The 16,580-nt window shown below is 41.5% G+C and overlaps 1 protein-coding gene across 7 annotated transcripts in view; it reads right to left on the bottom strand.

The window, feature by feature from the left end:
- Nucleotides 1-16,580, bottom strand: part of TTC7A (tetratricopeptide repeat domain 7A) — a 168,130-nt gene that overhangs the window by 112,784 nt on the left and 38,766 nt on the right. For all 7 annotated transcript variants that reach the window (XR_002437364.1, XR_002437363.1, XM_021392818.1 and 4 more), the window contains 3 exons: nt 13,868-14,005; nt 13,349-13,432; nt 2,279-2,383 (listed from right to left, as the gene is read on the bottom strand). Coding sequence is in view for 5 of the 7 variants with exons in the window: in XM_021392818.1 (XP_021248493.1) it covers nt 2,279-2,383; nt 13,349-13,432; nt 13,868-14,005 (327 nt within the window). In the remaining 2 variants the exon portion in view is untranslated. The remainder of the gene's footprint in view (nt 1-2,278; nt 2,384-13,348; nt 13,433-13,867; nt 14,006-16,580) is intronic.

Below are 16,580 nucleotides of genomic sequence, written 5' to 3'. Positions count from 1 at the left end.
ATAAACACCAGGGTAACATAAGAAAAAGGAGCAGTCTGACATTTCTTTTCTCACATTACAGGAATCTGGTCCTTTTACCTTAACACACACCGGTGAACTAGCGTCTAGCAGAGTGCCTTCGTTACAACTTCACCATTTCTGTTAAATGTAAGATCGTCACAGGGATCTTGATTTTAGCACGGAGTCTTACAAGATGAATACACCGTCTCTGAATTTTGTCTGAAGGCTAATTAAGGCAGAAGTCATATGCCCAGCAAATATTGAGAGACCACAGCCTTTTTGAAGCCACTATTTCTGTTTAGAAGTAGCTGACATTGATGATTCATGTTTTATTTGTCTACCAGAACGCCCAGGTCCTCTTCTGCAAAGCTGCTTTCCAGCTAGTTGGCACTCCAGCATGTGATTATTCCTCCCCAGGTTTCTCTTTGTGGAACTTAGTAAGATTTGTGTAGGCCCATTTCTCCAGCCAATTAACATCCATCTGAATGGTAGCCAGATTCAATTGCAGGTGGCCTTTGGGCTCTTCCCTGCTCACTTGGACAGTGTCTTCATATTCCTCCCTGGTCACCTTTCCATGCTCCTGCCACTCTTGTTTGACTTCCTGCACATCTGAATGGACAATTCTGCAATCTTCTTCCTTCCCTCCTCTCAGCATCCTGAACTCAAACGTTTCATGATCACTGCAGACAAATCTACGCCTACCTTTTGCATTCCCAACCAGTTCTTCCTTGTTTGTAAGATCAGGCCCTACAGAGCACCTTCCCTTATTGGCTCCAGTGCCCCCCACCTTGTTCACAGAGCAGGAAATCAGAAGAGTTGAAGAACTATGGGCAAAAAGGAGATCTCAAGTTTGTCTCTCATACTAAAGATACTAAAGTTCTGGCTTGTAGGCAAAACCTAGCTTGACTTCCAAATGATTTTCCTTAAATTTAAATTGACTGTTCCTGCCAGCTTTTTTTTTTTCTTCCCTCCTGGCAATCATTGAGACAGTAGAATTGCTAGGGTAAGCTCTTAGGCTCCAAGTCCCCCACACTATGGCTCCAGATGAATGTAGGAATTTAGCCCATGAAACAACTCCAACTTCAGAGCCTACACAGAGAAAAAAATTCAACATACTTGATGTTTTAGTCTAATACTAAATTGATCTTGCTTTTGAAACCATCGGCAGAGATGCTAATGACAGTCTTCAATACAACTGTAATGACTGGCTCACATGTTGTTTTAAAACCTTTAAGAATCAAAAAAAAAAGTATCTGCTTTATTTAAAAAAAAATATTTACTGCCTTATTTTAAGCTGCCAAATAACTTTCAGTCATCAAAACTTATATACTGAGCTAAGGTTACAAGAGAGCTAAATTGCTCTATAAGTCATGTAGGTCCGCAAGGATTTCCCCACAGCCCTCAGACCTGAAAGATTTTTTCCTAGAACACAATGCTTCCCAGTTTCTGCTGACTCACATATGACTTCCATCATCAGAGTTGATTCAAAAACATACATAACCAAGTGTTCTCACTGACAGTCATGTAAATTGATATCACTCAGTTCAGTTCATTTCAGTACCAATTTTCACCATACAGGGATGCTGAGGATTGGGGCAAGCAGCAGAAGATCTTGGCACCAAAATCTGAGCTGATTCTTCTGGTATTTTCTTTCATGCTTTTTTTCCCCCCTTGTATCTTTTACTTGGTGTTAGCAATTATAATCCTTCACTGACTGCAGGGACACCTCGTGGTGAGGACAGGTGAAAACAGCAGGCTGCAATTCAATTAATTAAACCAAACAGTATAGGACTGACAGATGTTTCAGTTCCTTGGGATAATCAGAATTTCACAGGCACAGACTTCAACTCCCACTCTGCTTCTGGGGCATACATTAACACATCCAGAACAGAAAACACTGACACAGGAACTTTAAGAACAAAGTATTGAGTCATCCAGCAGGCCTCAGCTATCTAAGAGTTCAAGGGTCAGACTCACTTATTAACGTTTGTCTTCCAGGGGCTAGCAGGGTGGCAGATCCAACCCTTGATTCTGATTCTCTGGAGGCAGTCTCCAGAACAGCCATTTTGGCTTTCTCCCCTCCTTTTGATAAAAGGCCAGCAAAACCCATTCCTGGGTCTTATTGCAGTATTTATTGCTAGCGTTTTTCTTTTATTGAAAACGTGTGTGTGTATGATTTTTAACATGGATTTCCTTTCTCCCCAGTCCAGCTACACAATGGTACTGCCACTGCAGCACTGGATACATTGCATAATAAGAATTGCATCAGCTTGCTTACCCAGTGCAGTGACCCAATGCAGACCTTGGCAGCCAGAAGAGGAACGGTGGGATCTGTTGGTCGCAGTTTAGCACACTCTTTGAGCACTGATACAGCATACGCTGACTGGAGGAGGAAGAGGGGAGAGAGGAGGAAGAAATAAAAAAAGGCTGATTAGACAATGCTGTTATGGGGTCCATGCAGTATATCAGTGAAACATACAAAATAGTGATATTTAGTAAAAAAATAAAAAATAAAAAATCACACCAGCAGCAAGCTAGCAACTTTATTCTCACCTCCACACAGAGACATACATGTGCGCATATGAACACACACTTCCCACGCTCAGAAGAAATATACCAAAGAACCAGCCCAATCTGTGCACTACACAAGAAGCTGTTAACATGCTGGTAATTTTAACTCTGCCCTTCCAACTCACAGGAACTCTGCCACAGTTTCCCTTGTGTGCAATCATCTTCTAGTAAGCCAAAGAAGATCATAAAGAGCTTATCCTCCAGTACATTACATTTTAGGCCAACTATATTCAGAGAGCTAAAGTAATCTGTTCTGTAGACTGTTTTCTGACTCCCCTAGTTCCAGGACATAAAAGAATACAACTGGGATCCCACCACGCAAAGGGTGGAGCAGGCAATTGCAGAGCACTGCATTGCTCAGCGGGTGGCCTGAATAGCATGTATTAGAAAGAAAGCCCATAGAACTCTTCCTGGTGTTAGGTTACCATTCATGAATGGTGTTTATGAAGCTGAGCAGTTACACAGCCCTTCTGATATTCAATGTGCTCTATAAACACTGCTTTCTACAGCAATGCCATTCATGGCTGCCATATTTCAGAAAGCTGAATGGGGAATAAGGAAAGCTCTGGTCTAAGAGGCTGGTGAGAAGGCCTGCTCAGCTCAGCCAGTTTCATAGCCCACCCCATCCTGCTGGAAACATGGTTTCTTTGAAATTTCCAACTCTGATCTTTAACGACCCAGAGCTCCTTTAATTCTCTCATCCATGAACTGAGGGGGAAATTTTCTCATAATTTCTTCCTACGTGCCCCTTTGCTCTCAGCCATATTAAATACTCATGGCCTTTCTACATTACAGGAGAGCAGTAAATGCACTACTAAGCTTACAGAACTAAACTAATGGCTACTCCTATCACGCCATGGCCATCTCCCCCCTACCCTGACCCACAAAAGCCCTCCCCACCAGAGCTCCTGTCAGTGCACACCACTGGGTCTGGAGTCTGCTCTAATCCCAAGGAATTGGCAGCTCTGCATGACAGCTTCACACTCCCACGGGCTATCAGCACTTTCCCTCCCTCACACTGTACAGATCTGGCTCAGCCTGCCTCCTCCTTTCTCCACAGAACTGAAGGTCCAGCTCTTGCTAAGGGATTCAAAGCTTGGCTAAGAACTGGCTTGGAAGGAAGCCCTGGAAAGGGAAGAAGGGATGTACAGCAGTCCTGCACGAGTCAAGGCAAAGACGAGCTCTATAACAGAGAATATAGGCTCTGTAGTGGCACAGTGTGAAGCCTCCTGCTTGAAAAACTTGGGTACCTGCAGCATGGTCTAAAAGCTTGCCCTCCATTCTCCAGGCTGCTCCCCGCCTACATGGGCCATCAAATATCATCAGTACAAGTAATGAAATGTCCGCTGTTTTACAGTTCCAGACACAATTCAACAGCTTGTCCAAAGCCAGAAGGACGCCTGTCTAAGAGCAAAGATGGGAACTTAAACTGCTACCTCACTCCTCTCAGAAATAAAGACTTGGGTGATTCAGTTCTGAAGTACAGGCAGAAACACACACTCTGCTGTTACTAGATGACTCTCATCTCTCAGAACGAACCTTCCTGACACCTATTTGTTTAGAACAAGTAGGTATCTCAGGTTTTAATGGCATCTTATCCTCCCCTTACAGAAGGCTGCTTGCACTGCAGGAAGCTGGCATTCCCAGTACCACCACTGGGCGTGTTGCTGTCCAGAAGGGTCTTCGCCCAGCTCATCATCTTTCTGCCTTCCTGCCTCCATTCCAGCCCATGGGTGTTTGTAGACCAAAAACCCAAGCACAGGACCACATGCCACCCCATCAGCCAGCATGTGTGCAGCTGAACAACACCTGCAACCCTTGCCGTCCCACTGGCAAAACTGAAATTGAAAGGCCAGGTATATGCAGAGTGCACCCTGCCCAGTGCCACTGCTTTTAGAAAATGGACACTGACTGAACAGGGTGCTGGTTTCTCAGTTCCCTGCAGGAGAAAGCAGTAGGCACCTGAGTACTGGCTACAGCCATGCTGCCAGCCAGCACAAATCAGAGCGGTGAGACGTCTGTTCTAATTTGAGCTACAGCTGCAAAACCTTTCAGGGACCACTCCAGAAGAGGACCAATACAGTCTGGCTCCCTTCCAGCTCCTCTTGAGCTCTTGAGCCCTTCTGCAGACCACTGAGTAAGGCTGGCCAGGATGCATGCCAGCTCTGCAGCCCCTACAGCCCCAAGAAGTGCTCCTGCAAGCTGCCCAGAGACTGCTCAGGAGCCAACGGCACAACAGCAACTGCTGAATGCAGCTAAGCAGAAAATCCTGCCTTGTGTCCACACCCAAACACCTCTCTCTGCGCAGAGGCTTTACTGCATGCACTCAGGAGCTTCTGAATGCAAATCAAGACAGGGAGAGATGCTGCTTCCATGCTGCTCTTAAAACATTTACAAAGATAGGTCATTTTAAGCAAGTTTATAAAATTTGCAATTAAACACGGGAAGCAGAAGTGGTTTCAGAAACAGGGTGACATGAAACCTTTCTACCCAGCTACGTTTTAAAAATTCAAGAGATCTACATCATTTCAACTTGAAAACCTTACCCAGCAGAAGTCATAACTAGATGAAATTGTTAGACAAGGAATAACTGCAGAAAGAATATCCCACTCCCAATGTTACCTTACTTAGGGGATGCTGATGAGAAACTTACTATTAAGATGTAACACAGATATTCATTACAGGCACCAATTGGCGGGGAACAATCATCATACGCTCAGTATTGGATATGGACATCACTGGTTAGTAAAAATATTTACTGTGAAAAAGCATTTGTGTAACACTGAAATAATCTGATAATTAAAATGTACATATTCTTTCACTTAGTGTGGGTGGACCAGGCACCCAAGAGCATTGTTTGTGAGATTCCCTACAAGGCAGTAATTATTAGATTTATTTGTGGGGCATGTGTCGAGAAGAGCAGAGCTTGAACTGCAAGTGACTGCGTGCTTCCTGCTCATAATTCCGAGCTTCAGAGCAGCTCACAAAAAAAAAACCCTGGCTTAAATTAAATTCTGCTTGGATTTCTAATTGCTGGATTCTAATGACTGCACTGGAATCAGTTCTCAAGGATTTCAGGAAAAAAGGGATTTGCCTCTGGGTCTCATATGGAGTCTCACTGGGAAAAAGGCTATTAAATCCCTCCAAACACACAAACTCATTGAAAAGACAGAATTTAAAGAAATGGCAACCCCACCAACAATTGCCTCATGTGGGTTTCAATTTTTTTTTTTTATGGAAGGTCTAATGCAGGAGTTCTCAGACTTGGGATCCTCACCAGGTTTAAGGAGATTCATGACGATTCTATTTTTTGTTAGGTCCAGCAAGGCATATTGCTCAAAACAGGTTATGGAGTGAAAATACTGTCTTAATGGCAATGTTCAGCCACAAAAGAGGAAAAAAAAAAGAAAAGGTGAACTCTATAAAGGACTTAAGAACCTCTATTACAAGAGTTGAGCACCTTCATCCTTCATATACCAGCTCTGAGGTTTTTGCACAGAGGAAGGACATTACACTACTGTTTCATGTTTAAATCCAGTATCTGTAGGAATCCATTCTTCTCTGTTAATTTTTCTTCACCTAATATATTTGCAAACACTATTTTCCTTCTGCTTAGGAGGAAAATTAGGAAAGGCAGTTGCTGGGAACTAACTGCCGACAGTGACAAATAGCTGCTTTCAGTTCTAACTTCTGAAAGAGCTCCATGCACTGCATTCAATATATGGGGTGCAATTCTTGATCTGCAGTGATAATTCACAAGGAAGCTATTGGGAAGATGGATGGAGAAGACATCTCACTTAAGTAATTAAAGCTACCACGATTTTGAATCCTATAAGGGAATACTATAAGGGAATAAAGCAGCAAAAAACTTTTATTCAAATACTAAATACTCTTCTTCCCCATTTACTAACTATATAACAAAGTACAAAAGCATGTTCCTGAAAAATGTTTGCACATGACCAGTATAGAATGAAGAATAGTTTACTACTAGTTTCCTTGCTTTTAGAAAAGGCTCAAGAGATTCTGCATTCCATTTAGGTAAATGCACTATGATACCCAGATGTTGGATTTCCTAGTGCACTTCAATACTATTTATCTTTCTTTCCTCTTCTCTTCCACTATACCAGAGCAAGAAGAGAAGGATGTCAGAGAACTAATTTCATACTTAGAAGATAAATAAAAAAATGTAAGAAAAAGGAACAAGAATTTCTAGACAATAAATTGTGCCAAGCAGACCTGACACACCATACACAGCTGCTTTTCTCTTGCAAAGGTTCCAAAACTCTAGATTTTTGTCTCTTCAGTAACACCTTTCAGCCAGAGAGAAAAAAAAACGTTCCTCAAGAAGGTGGTCTTGGTAGATAGCCTCATTCCCAATTCAACAGGCAGCTCAGTACACAGCTGAATCTCTACAAATAACATTACTTTATTTCTAGAACCATCCTGCCCAATCTTAAAAACTACACTATCTGAAAGGGATCTGGGGGGAAGGCGATGTTTGGGGGCTGGGAGAGGTCTTTCATTAGTATGCAAGAATAAGTATTTCCCATATCCTGGGATTCATAGCCATCTAGCTTTAAGAGACCTTGAACAAGCAAGGGAAGATGACATAAGAGGAATACAGCAATTGAGAACTTGGGAATTAGCTATTCTGATGTTAGCTGTTCAGTGAATTTCAACAGTTCTGTGAATCCCTCAGTATAAACATTACTCCCCAAAGACATTCACTTCTCTCAATACAGGGACCAATCTTCCCCTTTTCTTTTACCCTGTGCTTTGCAAATTGGAATACTGCAGTCAAGCAGCTTCAAATATTCATTTTTGGAAGTACCTCTCAAATCCTAGGATTTAAAGAACGAATTTGTCCATGCTAATGTGATGAACGTCCCACTTCACACTTTCTGTCAAGAAAAGAGAGTTAAGCCTCAAGGCAACTCCGCAGCCCACCCAGGTACTCTGTTCAACAGGCAGGAATCTTTCCATTTTTAGCACTATCTACAGCGCGCACACATACACTTCTGATCTTTCTTTTGCAACAAAAGAAATCAAACTATTACATACCCCTGAGATGGCTGACCTTTGTAACAGGATCTTTAACCAATGACTGTTCAATATTTTAACTTCCAGTCCCCAGCAATGCTATTTAAGGAGCCATCCGAGGCCTCTGCTGCTCCCAAGATTCCTGCCTGCAATGCAAAGAGAAATGAACTACTTTTTTTTTTCCAGTTGCCTAGCAACCAGCCTAAGCCTTAGCAAGAAAACCAACAGAAGGAGCAGTCTAAATCAGAAAATTTGTCTGCTGTTGCTGCAGAATTATGTATCAAATGTATTTATATCTTTCCTTCTAACCTTCTGGAAAGTTGTATGTTGGCATTACAGACATGGCTGAGTCAAACTCAAAGCTCCTTGCAGCTACCAGAGATATCTGCTTCTGCTGCACTGTTTTAAATAAGGAGAAGTATTCCTTTTTTGGGTGCAACACAGATATGAGCAGCTCAGACATTTGCAGTCTCTATTTGGCTATGACCAGCACATATCAGCAACTCTCAAAGGGCTTGGAAATCAAAGTTGATGTCTGTGTAAGGCTGGTTTCAAAGCCCTAGAAGTGCTGCTGGCACAAGTTCTGGGTAGGGTTGCATTATCTCCCCTGCTGAGCAGCTGAAGGGAGCACCGTGACACTGCATGCCCGGCTCCGGGACAGCTGCAGCCCACTCCCTCCGAAAACCAGCTGAATCACAGATGCCAAGGAGGATGCGATTATTTCCCTTTGTACAGCACCAGACACTTCCTGAAGTGTTGTTATTAAGAACCATTCAGGTAGACGAGCACAGCTCTTCCTTCCTTCTTGTCTTAAAGATGAGCAAACACAGGAAGGCTAAGAGGAGACAGGTGCACTTTGTGTAGTTAAAATCAGGTTTCTCTGCTTGGTTTTGCAAAGTGCCATACTTCTGGCTTCAAACCCTCTTCTGTCAGCCATTCAGAACAGGAGGATCAGCAACCACTCAGTTGTTTCTGGACTCACGCAATTGCCGTCCCAAAGGCAGACGTGATGGTGTTCTGCAGGTGCTGGATGAGTGCCTGGACAGCTGAGCACCAGGCACCCTAGGAACACCACCAGCAGCCCCAGCACAAGGCCTGCTGATCGCAGCCCTTGCCTCCAGAAAACTGCTTCCAGCTCCACTGGACTCCCATCACAGCGGCTCTTCCCTACAGCCCCTCCACCAGCTCCAGACCTCTTCCCTCACACACACTGTGCTGCTCTTCATACCCTAAATGAGTATAAGGGGTGAGGGGCAAGGGCAGACTATCATCTCGCAGCAGATACTCCTGACATCCCTTACAAAGTCTGAGACTGTATCACTCCCTACCTCTGCTGCCAGGAAACACATATAAACAATTCTAAAGCTTTAAAGTCAGTAATGAAAAAAATAATAAATAGAGCAGAAATATTAAATTTGAGCATGAAATTTTTTCATGCACTGAATACACTAATAATAAATATCCACTGGACATGAAAGATGACTAAGACTGCTGCAGGTTGAATGGTTCAGTTAGGGCACCCAGAACTCATAGACCAAGCACATTCATTGTTCACCTAACAATTTCAGTTATTCCTGAAGCAGAATCCTCCCTCACCACCCTTGGGAAAACAGCACATCACTGTCACGAAATACAAATCTTGTCTCCTTGGGTTGGATGCTTCTCTTCTCTTAAAAGAGAAGCATCAACAGTGCTTTATGTGTGCCTTTACAAGGTGCATTGTTCGTTGGTCCACCTTTCCCTTCAGTTGTAGCACAAAAAAGACACGTGATGCAGAACCAGAAGACCATCAAGTACTGTCGATCTAAATCAGAATCCAATCCCATGATGTACTTCAGAGTCTCTAATTCCAAAGAGCTCCAGTGACACTTTGGGACACTCGGGTTGGGTTCTGTGTGGGGCTGTGAAGTGTAGAAAGGGACAAGAGTCTGAACATGTAACTGATTCTGAACATGTAACTGATTCAACTGGTCTGAGGCCAGAGAAATGCTTGCAAGTGCACAAGGACCCTATTTCACATCCCTCCTGCCTACAATACATCACCTATACCCTGACAATTTTGCCTCCAACTTCAGACATCTCAGAAGAGTGTTGTGTGCTGGTCATCTCCATGGCTTTCAGTGCAAAATACTTGCCGAAAAGCAGCAGATTCTCATTGTACACAGTCTTCTACTCTGTAAATATAAGTTTGGTCCTTTCCCGTTCTGCTGAATACAGGTCACTTTTACTTTTTGAAAGTCTCGAGACAAGCAGATGCAACCTACTGCACTCATTTTAGGCTGGCAGCAGGACAGTGGCTCATTGCACAGCCCGAGGACTCTGCCAGATGGATCGGGCTATCACACTGCTCACCACTCAGGCTCAGTCTGTCTGTGCATGGCAGGCACAGGGAGCTGCTATGCCCACACCACTCCTGGCTGTCATATCACCAAATCATGAAGATTACTATCAGCAGAAGCAACTCAAAGCATCTGTGCAGAGTTCAGTATCGTTTTCTAGCACCAATCCAGAAGAACAAGTCTGTTCTTTAAACTTTTCTCTTGCCTATCCAGAACTACACTTGGTGACACAGGACATCTTCGTATTCTCTTAATACAGTTAGTATGTCTTGTGCCACCGTCTACGCATTTCCAGCATTTCATTTAAAATTCTCTATAAAAGTATTTCAATTTTCAAGCTGGATTTCAATCATTTAAAAGAAATGTGCTCCTTTTGTTCAGAAAATACACAATACATGCATTCCCAAGAACAGGCTTAAAAACAAATGAAACAAAAAAGAAAACAAGGAAAAGCAGGTGACACCATTTTTCTCATTATGCAAGTTGCTGAGAAGCACAGGCAAGTTAAATTGCTGTCACTCCATTATTTCTACTGCTTTAAGTGGATAAAAGAACAATAGGAAGGTTATGCTTCTCTGAGCTTTCTCATTCACTGTTTTATGAATCCCTAAGGCCTTGTCTGCCCTGTAAGAAATTTCTGAAGTGACGGGCCTATTTTTATTAAGACACATCCCTTTTAAACTAATGCATAAACTCAAGCATACACACAGTAATGAGCTTAACTGGTTGACTTGACATTCACAGCGATCACTTGTGAAAAACTAGAGTCTACATTTGGCAATTTTTTGGCTAGTTCGACACAGCATAGAACAGAGGACAAGACAGACTTTCACAGCATTTTTAAGAAGATCAGATTTTGCAAATCCTAAAAATGTGTTTGAAAAAGAAAAAAGACCAAGTTCCAGCATTTGCAGGTTGGTAAAAGGGTTCCTGTCATACCCAAGATTTGTGAGCATGATTTGCTGTACTGCAGGACAAGTAACACTGCAGGATGTGAGATTTCATTACCAAGAAATGAGATCAGGAATTGGCTGTGACTGAGACAGGTGAAAATAGATCTTTCACTTATAAAAGCTCATGTGTGCTCTGCATTTTGCATTCTAGGCAAACTACACAGTTATCATCAGTTCCTCCTGCTACACTGGAGCACTTTCATGTAAATGAAATCTGTTCTGCTATCAAGCTGCAAAGAAGAATAAAAATGTATGCTGTATCTCCCATTAGAAAGATGACGCATTGCAGAGTATATGACAGGAATCCTCAGAGAATACTTGTGGATTAGAAGTGAAATACTGCACAGACCAGATTGCTGTGTGAGGGAATCCCCTCTGCCCCATAGGAGGCTCAGAAAATTGAGAGCTTTTACATTAACAGGCAAGCTCAGGCCACTTTACCTACTAAATATTTGAAGTTCAGGCAAAAAGACATGACATAATAGAACAGCTGAAAAGATGGGACAGTTACAGAGATATAGATGCTTATGCTGTTCTCTTCACGTATACAGTAACTTCTAGAAAAGCTGAGGAAGTATGCAAGCATATAAGGAGAAGGACAGACTTCTCACGCAAATTGTTAGAAGCTAAAGATCAAGCTCCGTTTCTCTTTTTCAGACAAGCCTAAGAATGAGCCAAAGTTACTCTTTGGATGAGTAACAATCAGCAATTAAAATCCACATTTGCTCTATAGCAGATGATAAGGGTTACAGCATCGTTTGCCATCAGAAATAGGCTGTACAACCTTTAAAGCCAATAAACCTTCCAGACAATTCAAGAGAGTTTATGGGAAGATACTGTGCTTTCCATCACTGCACATCTAGTCATTGTTACCTTGAATATCAACAGATCAGGTACCCAGAGGATATGGAAATGCAGAGAGGGCAGCTATGTGCTAACTCCATTTGCATGTCAAGAGGAGCTGCACACAACTTCTACAGCCCTCACCTGCCATAGGCCAATGCAAGGTATTACCACCACGGCACCAAGCTTATTGTTCCACTATTCCTCCAGTGGCTTCACGTTTCCCTATACGTGAGTCAAGCTATCATTTTCCATATCCAATTGTAATTGTCCAGGGTGTTACACAAATCCCCAGTGACAAAAGCTCCACACAAGCTCCACAGGCAGTCTTTTTCCAGTGTATTGCAATCCATTTTTTTCCCTCCTAATTGGAAACATGATCTTGATATTGATGAAAGATCTTGATCATTTTTTCCCTCTCCCTTTATAGTTAAAAAAAATTTTTTTCCTCTTTCCAGTCTTGTTAACTATACCCTTAGCTATCCTCGATGCTCTTTAGTAAACTTTCTCTTGTTGGTCTGCCATTTTCTTAACCCAACAGCAACCAATCTTATGGATAAGGCCTCGTCTATGCTTATAAAAATAAAGGAATCCCTTCAGATATCTTCCAAGCTTTACTGCCACTTATACATTGCAGGACGACAATTTTTTTTGCAAAAGCATGACACTGTATTTGAAGTGAGAGCTGGAGACAAATATAAAGTTTCCAATTCAGCTTAAGGCCATGAAAGGCCAAAAGAAGGTATCACGTGGCCGATGACAGTTAGCTGGTGGTCTCTGCCTAGTTCCACTTGGACCCCCTACACCTCCATGGGCATGGAATATAGGACCATGCTATACATGGTCTTTTACCACAGAGCATTAATCTGCTCACAAATCCTAAAGGTTGTAGGTAGAGACTCAGCACAAACCAGCTATTTTTTTTTTTATTATCTACTTCTCCTGCTGGAAATCTCCTCTTATAAGGGTAATAAACAAAAGCTTGTACTGCCTCTGCCTATCTTTTGCAACCAGACTTCAGGCACATCAGTGGCTTGCTGGTAACTTTGACAAATACTATATCAATTTTTAAAATCTTATGTTATGACCAAAGTACATGCATTCAAACATCCTTTGTTTTTCAACAGAAAAAGCATCAACATATTCTTGAAAATCTTTAAAGTCTCTTCCACTCATAGTCATTCTGTGACACAGTGACTGATCAGATGGAGAAACAACTTAGAGAGAGGTTAAGTCAACTGCCCCAAGACACAGAGCTGCTGATAGTGAGACATCAGTAGCCATCTTCTGCTAAGACTCTTTATGTTAAAACAGCATGGAATAGAAAGGAATATAATGCTTTTCAATCCACAGCCATGTGTAAAATTCATTTTTCCTCTGATAATGAAGATCAAACACTACATGGAAAGAACAGTACAATATATGAAATGCACAGACATGAAACGCAGTCAGAGTCTCAAAGGAGAGCACTGTCCTTTCACGTACACTATCTGGTGGCACCTACCCCCACAAAACACAATTGAACACATTCAAAAAGATAAGCTAGACGCATTCTACTAGAGGAAGAACTGCCCTTTTAAAGTCCTTTGGTTAGAACTTTACCTTTCCACAAGCCACCATGGACAGGGCAAGCTGATACCAGAGGTGAAATTCATGAAATGCAAACTTCATGGCTCTCTCCAGGCACTGAGAAACAAATGTTGGAGAACAGTCAGATTTTTTTTTGGTTTAAATATACATCTTCTGTCAAGACTGATGCTTTGGCATGGCTCAGTAATCAAACAAGTGGTGACAACTAGTTGTGGAGAAGATCAGGTCTTTGGGTTTTTTTTTCTTTTTTCTTTTTTTTTTTTCTGATAACATCATCTTCCTCCTCTTAGTTAATGGGGCCTGCTAGCATACAACATCACTTTAAATTAGGACTGCTTTGTTCAAGTGCCTATATATAAATTAGCTTAATGTCTCAAACAATTCTGGCCTGTGTGGCCGTAGGTCTGCAGCTGTTTCTACTAATTGTTAAATAGTATGCTTGATTTTCACCTCTCTGATGAAGAGCCAGTTACTGAATATATGGGTTATGCTTGCACATTTCAAGTGGAAGTTGAAAGAAGCCAGAGGTACCTCAGAAAGCATGACATACTGCCCTCTTCTGCCCAGAGTGATGCTGAGAAGGTCGTAAACTTCAGAAGCATCCCGAAGGCTGACAGCACGGTCATCCTGCTGGTCAGGGGCACGGCTGATCACTGCATCCCGGTTTGCCTGGGTACAAATACAAACGGAGCATCAGACATCAACACAGCAAGAGATCCCACTCCTTCGTAAGAAGTTCTACCTATCATCTATAGCACGCCAAATAAAATCACCAAATTTGGGTTTAATTTTTTTTTAATTAAAAATATCCAAAAATACAGAAGATGTTTCTATACAGAAGTAGACTTAATTTTTACCCACACAAAGTAAACTCAAGAAGAAAGCTGTACATACACAAAGGATCTGCGTGAATACCACATCTGGTTTGTTTCACAGAATCAGAAAGTTAGGAAATAGACCTAGCAGATCAGATCCTCCATAATTAAAAATCCAAAGCTATCCTTAATGTATCATAGAACCGTTTGAATTGGAAGGGACTCTTTAAAGGCCATCTGGTCCAACTCCCTGCAATGAACAGGGACACCTACAGCTGGATCAGGTTGCTCAGAGCCCCGACCAGCCTGACCTTGAGCGTCTCCAGAGATGGGACATTCACTACCTCTTTGACGACCTGTTTAAATCTACGTTCTTTATTAATTCCATTGCCTACAATTGTGATGTTTCAAAAAAATCATATGTCACAGACTGAAATTTACCTCAAGATCCCAGCCTCTGCTTTCTGAGGACAATGAGGAAAATCTTGATCCTAGAGTAAAGAGAAAACTCACTCTGTTTTCCCAAACATGCAGGCTGGCCTTCACTCAGCCTGCATAATCTCTGAGAAAGGCAGTGCTGTATGCTACTGAGCATACTGACCACAAAGATACAGTGCCTCAGGCTTCCCAGCTGAATGGGGTGCAACATAAGAAAACATTCAGGTCTGACATCTAAAAGATCAGAAAAATTAGGAGACTGCCAGCAGTTTCACCCGAAGCAAACACAAACAAAACATTCCCACCTCAAAGCAAGGAGGTTATGAGGTTTATTTTGTAATATTCACTACTATAAACTTACATCTATTTCTCTTTAATTGCAGGGAGATCTTTTTTTTTTCCTAAAAAGGTTAAACATGGGAATTAAATAAAAATTTCCAGAATATACAGCCCTTTAAGCCCACACATAATTCAGTATGATTAACCTGTAACTGTTTCATCATTACATTATCTGTGCAGTACCCAGTTCCAAGCACTCTATCAGAGTTGAAACAGCAAACACAATTACTGACAACCAATCAAATCACAACCAAGAGCCATAGAGCGAATGCATTTAAAGTCAAACTGACAGGTCAGACTCAGTACAGTGTTTGGATCATGTACAAAAACTTAGACCACCTCTTGTAGCAACAAAAGTGGTTTCATCTTCATGTTACTGCAAAAAACAATTTGTGATTAAAAAAAGATAGTTCAGAACAAGAATATGTGAGACTCTGTTTAAGACAATGAGACCAACTTCAAAGAGAAAATTCTGCAACCAGAGTTGAGAAGCATGGCTTATCTGTCTTTACTAGCATAACTAAAGAAATGTTCCAGATCTGTTTGGATTTAACTCCAGGACTACTTAAAAAATTTAAAAAGCTCTTAAAAAACCACAAACACGTACAGAATGCTTCTAAGATTGTGAGATTACTACTTTAAAAAGAGTTGGAGCTTATACAGAACAATCCTTATTGACATGTGAATTCTCCTACATATATACAATAGCATTAACATAATTTTCTGCATCAGTTAAATGACGATATTTTTTTTTTTTTAATAGAAAATAGCACCCTCATGTTCTGTAATCTGATCAGCTTCCCATTAGAATCAATTGTAGCTTTTTTTGGGTATCCATCTAGCACCAAGCTATGATTTTTAAGTTGCTGCATTAGCACAGACAGAAAATTAACCAGAACTGGTGAGTACCCATTAATATCTACTAACAGATGTTGGTACTAGATGCAACAACATGCTCTAATTCTGCAATAAGCAGGAATGGGATGTATTACTAGGAGGTAATGTTCTAAAATTGCAGTCATACTGAACACATCGTACACATTGTACTTCACCTAGGCAGAGAGTAGTTAAAAACAACATATGCATAGGCATGACTAATATTCTCTACAAGGTCATAAACCTTATTTTGTTCCATCTTTCAAATCTCAATGCCACAGAAGGTCTCTGCGATCTATCACTCTACTTCCACATATAAAAGTTGCCACTGAGCAAATTCATCAAGTCACTTCTATCCTAGCCTTTTTTTTTTTTTTTTTTACGGTTATGTAAATATGGCCCGATCTCCAACTGCTAATTCCAGTCGCTCAAAAATCAAGAAACCCTTACGTTACTGCAGAGCTATAAAAAGAACACCAAATAACACAAATCTGATCACAAACTGACCGATTAGCAGTAAAAAGAGCATGGAGTGTGTACGTAAAATAAGATAAATCATCATTCCAAGCCTCAGGGTACCATTTACCTTTGCAATGTTACATACAGGAGGGTAGAGGAGGGAAGTGTGAATCAACACTTCCTGAAATCCCCCCAGGGAAATGCAAATGTTTCTTTGGCTTCTCAAGATGATGGGTGCTGTAATCATGGTCACCATTTTTTTCTGTTTTTTTTTTATGTTTGTGTAAATTTCACTGGGGCAGCCAGAAATCCTGACA

This window comes from Numida meleagris, chromosome 3 (assembly GCF_002078875.1).
Source record: "Numida meleagris isolate 19003 breed g44 Domestic line chromosome 3, NumMel1.0, whole genome shotgun sequence".
Classification (NCBI taxonomy): domain Eukaryota; kingdom Metazoa; phylum Chordata; class Aves; order Galliformes; family Numididae; genus Numida; species Numida meleagris.
This window is presented reverse-complemented; position numbering and strand designations above follow the sequence as displayed.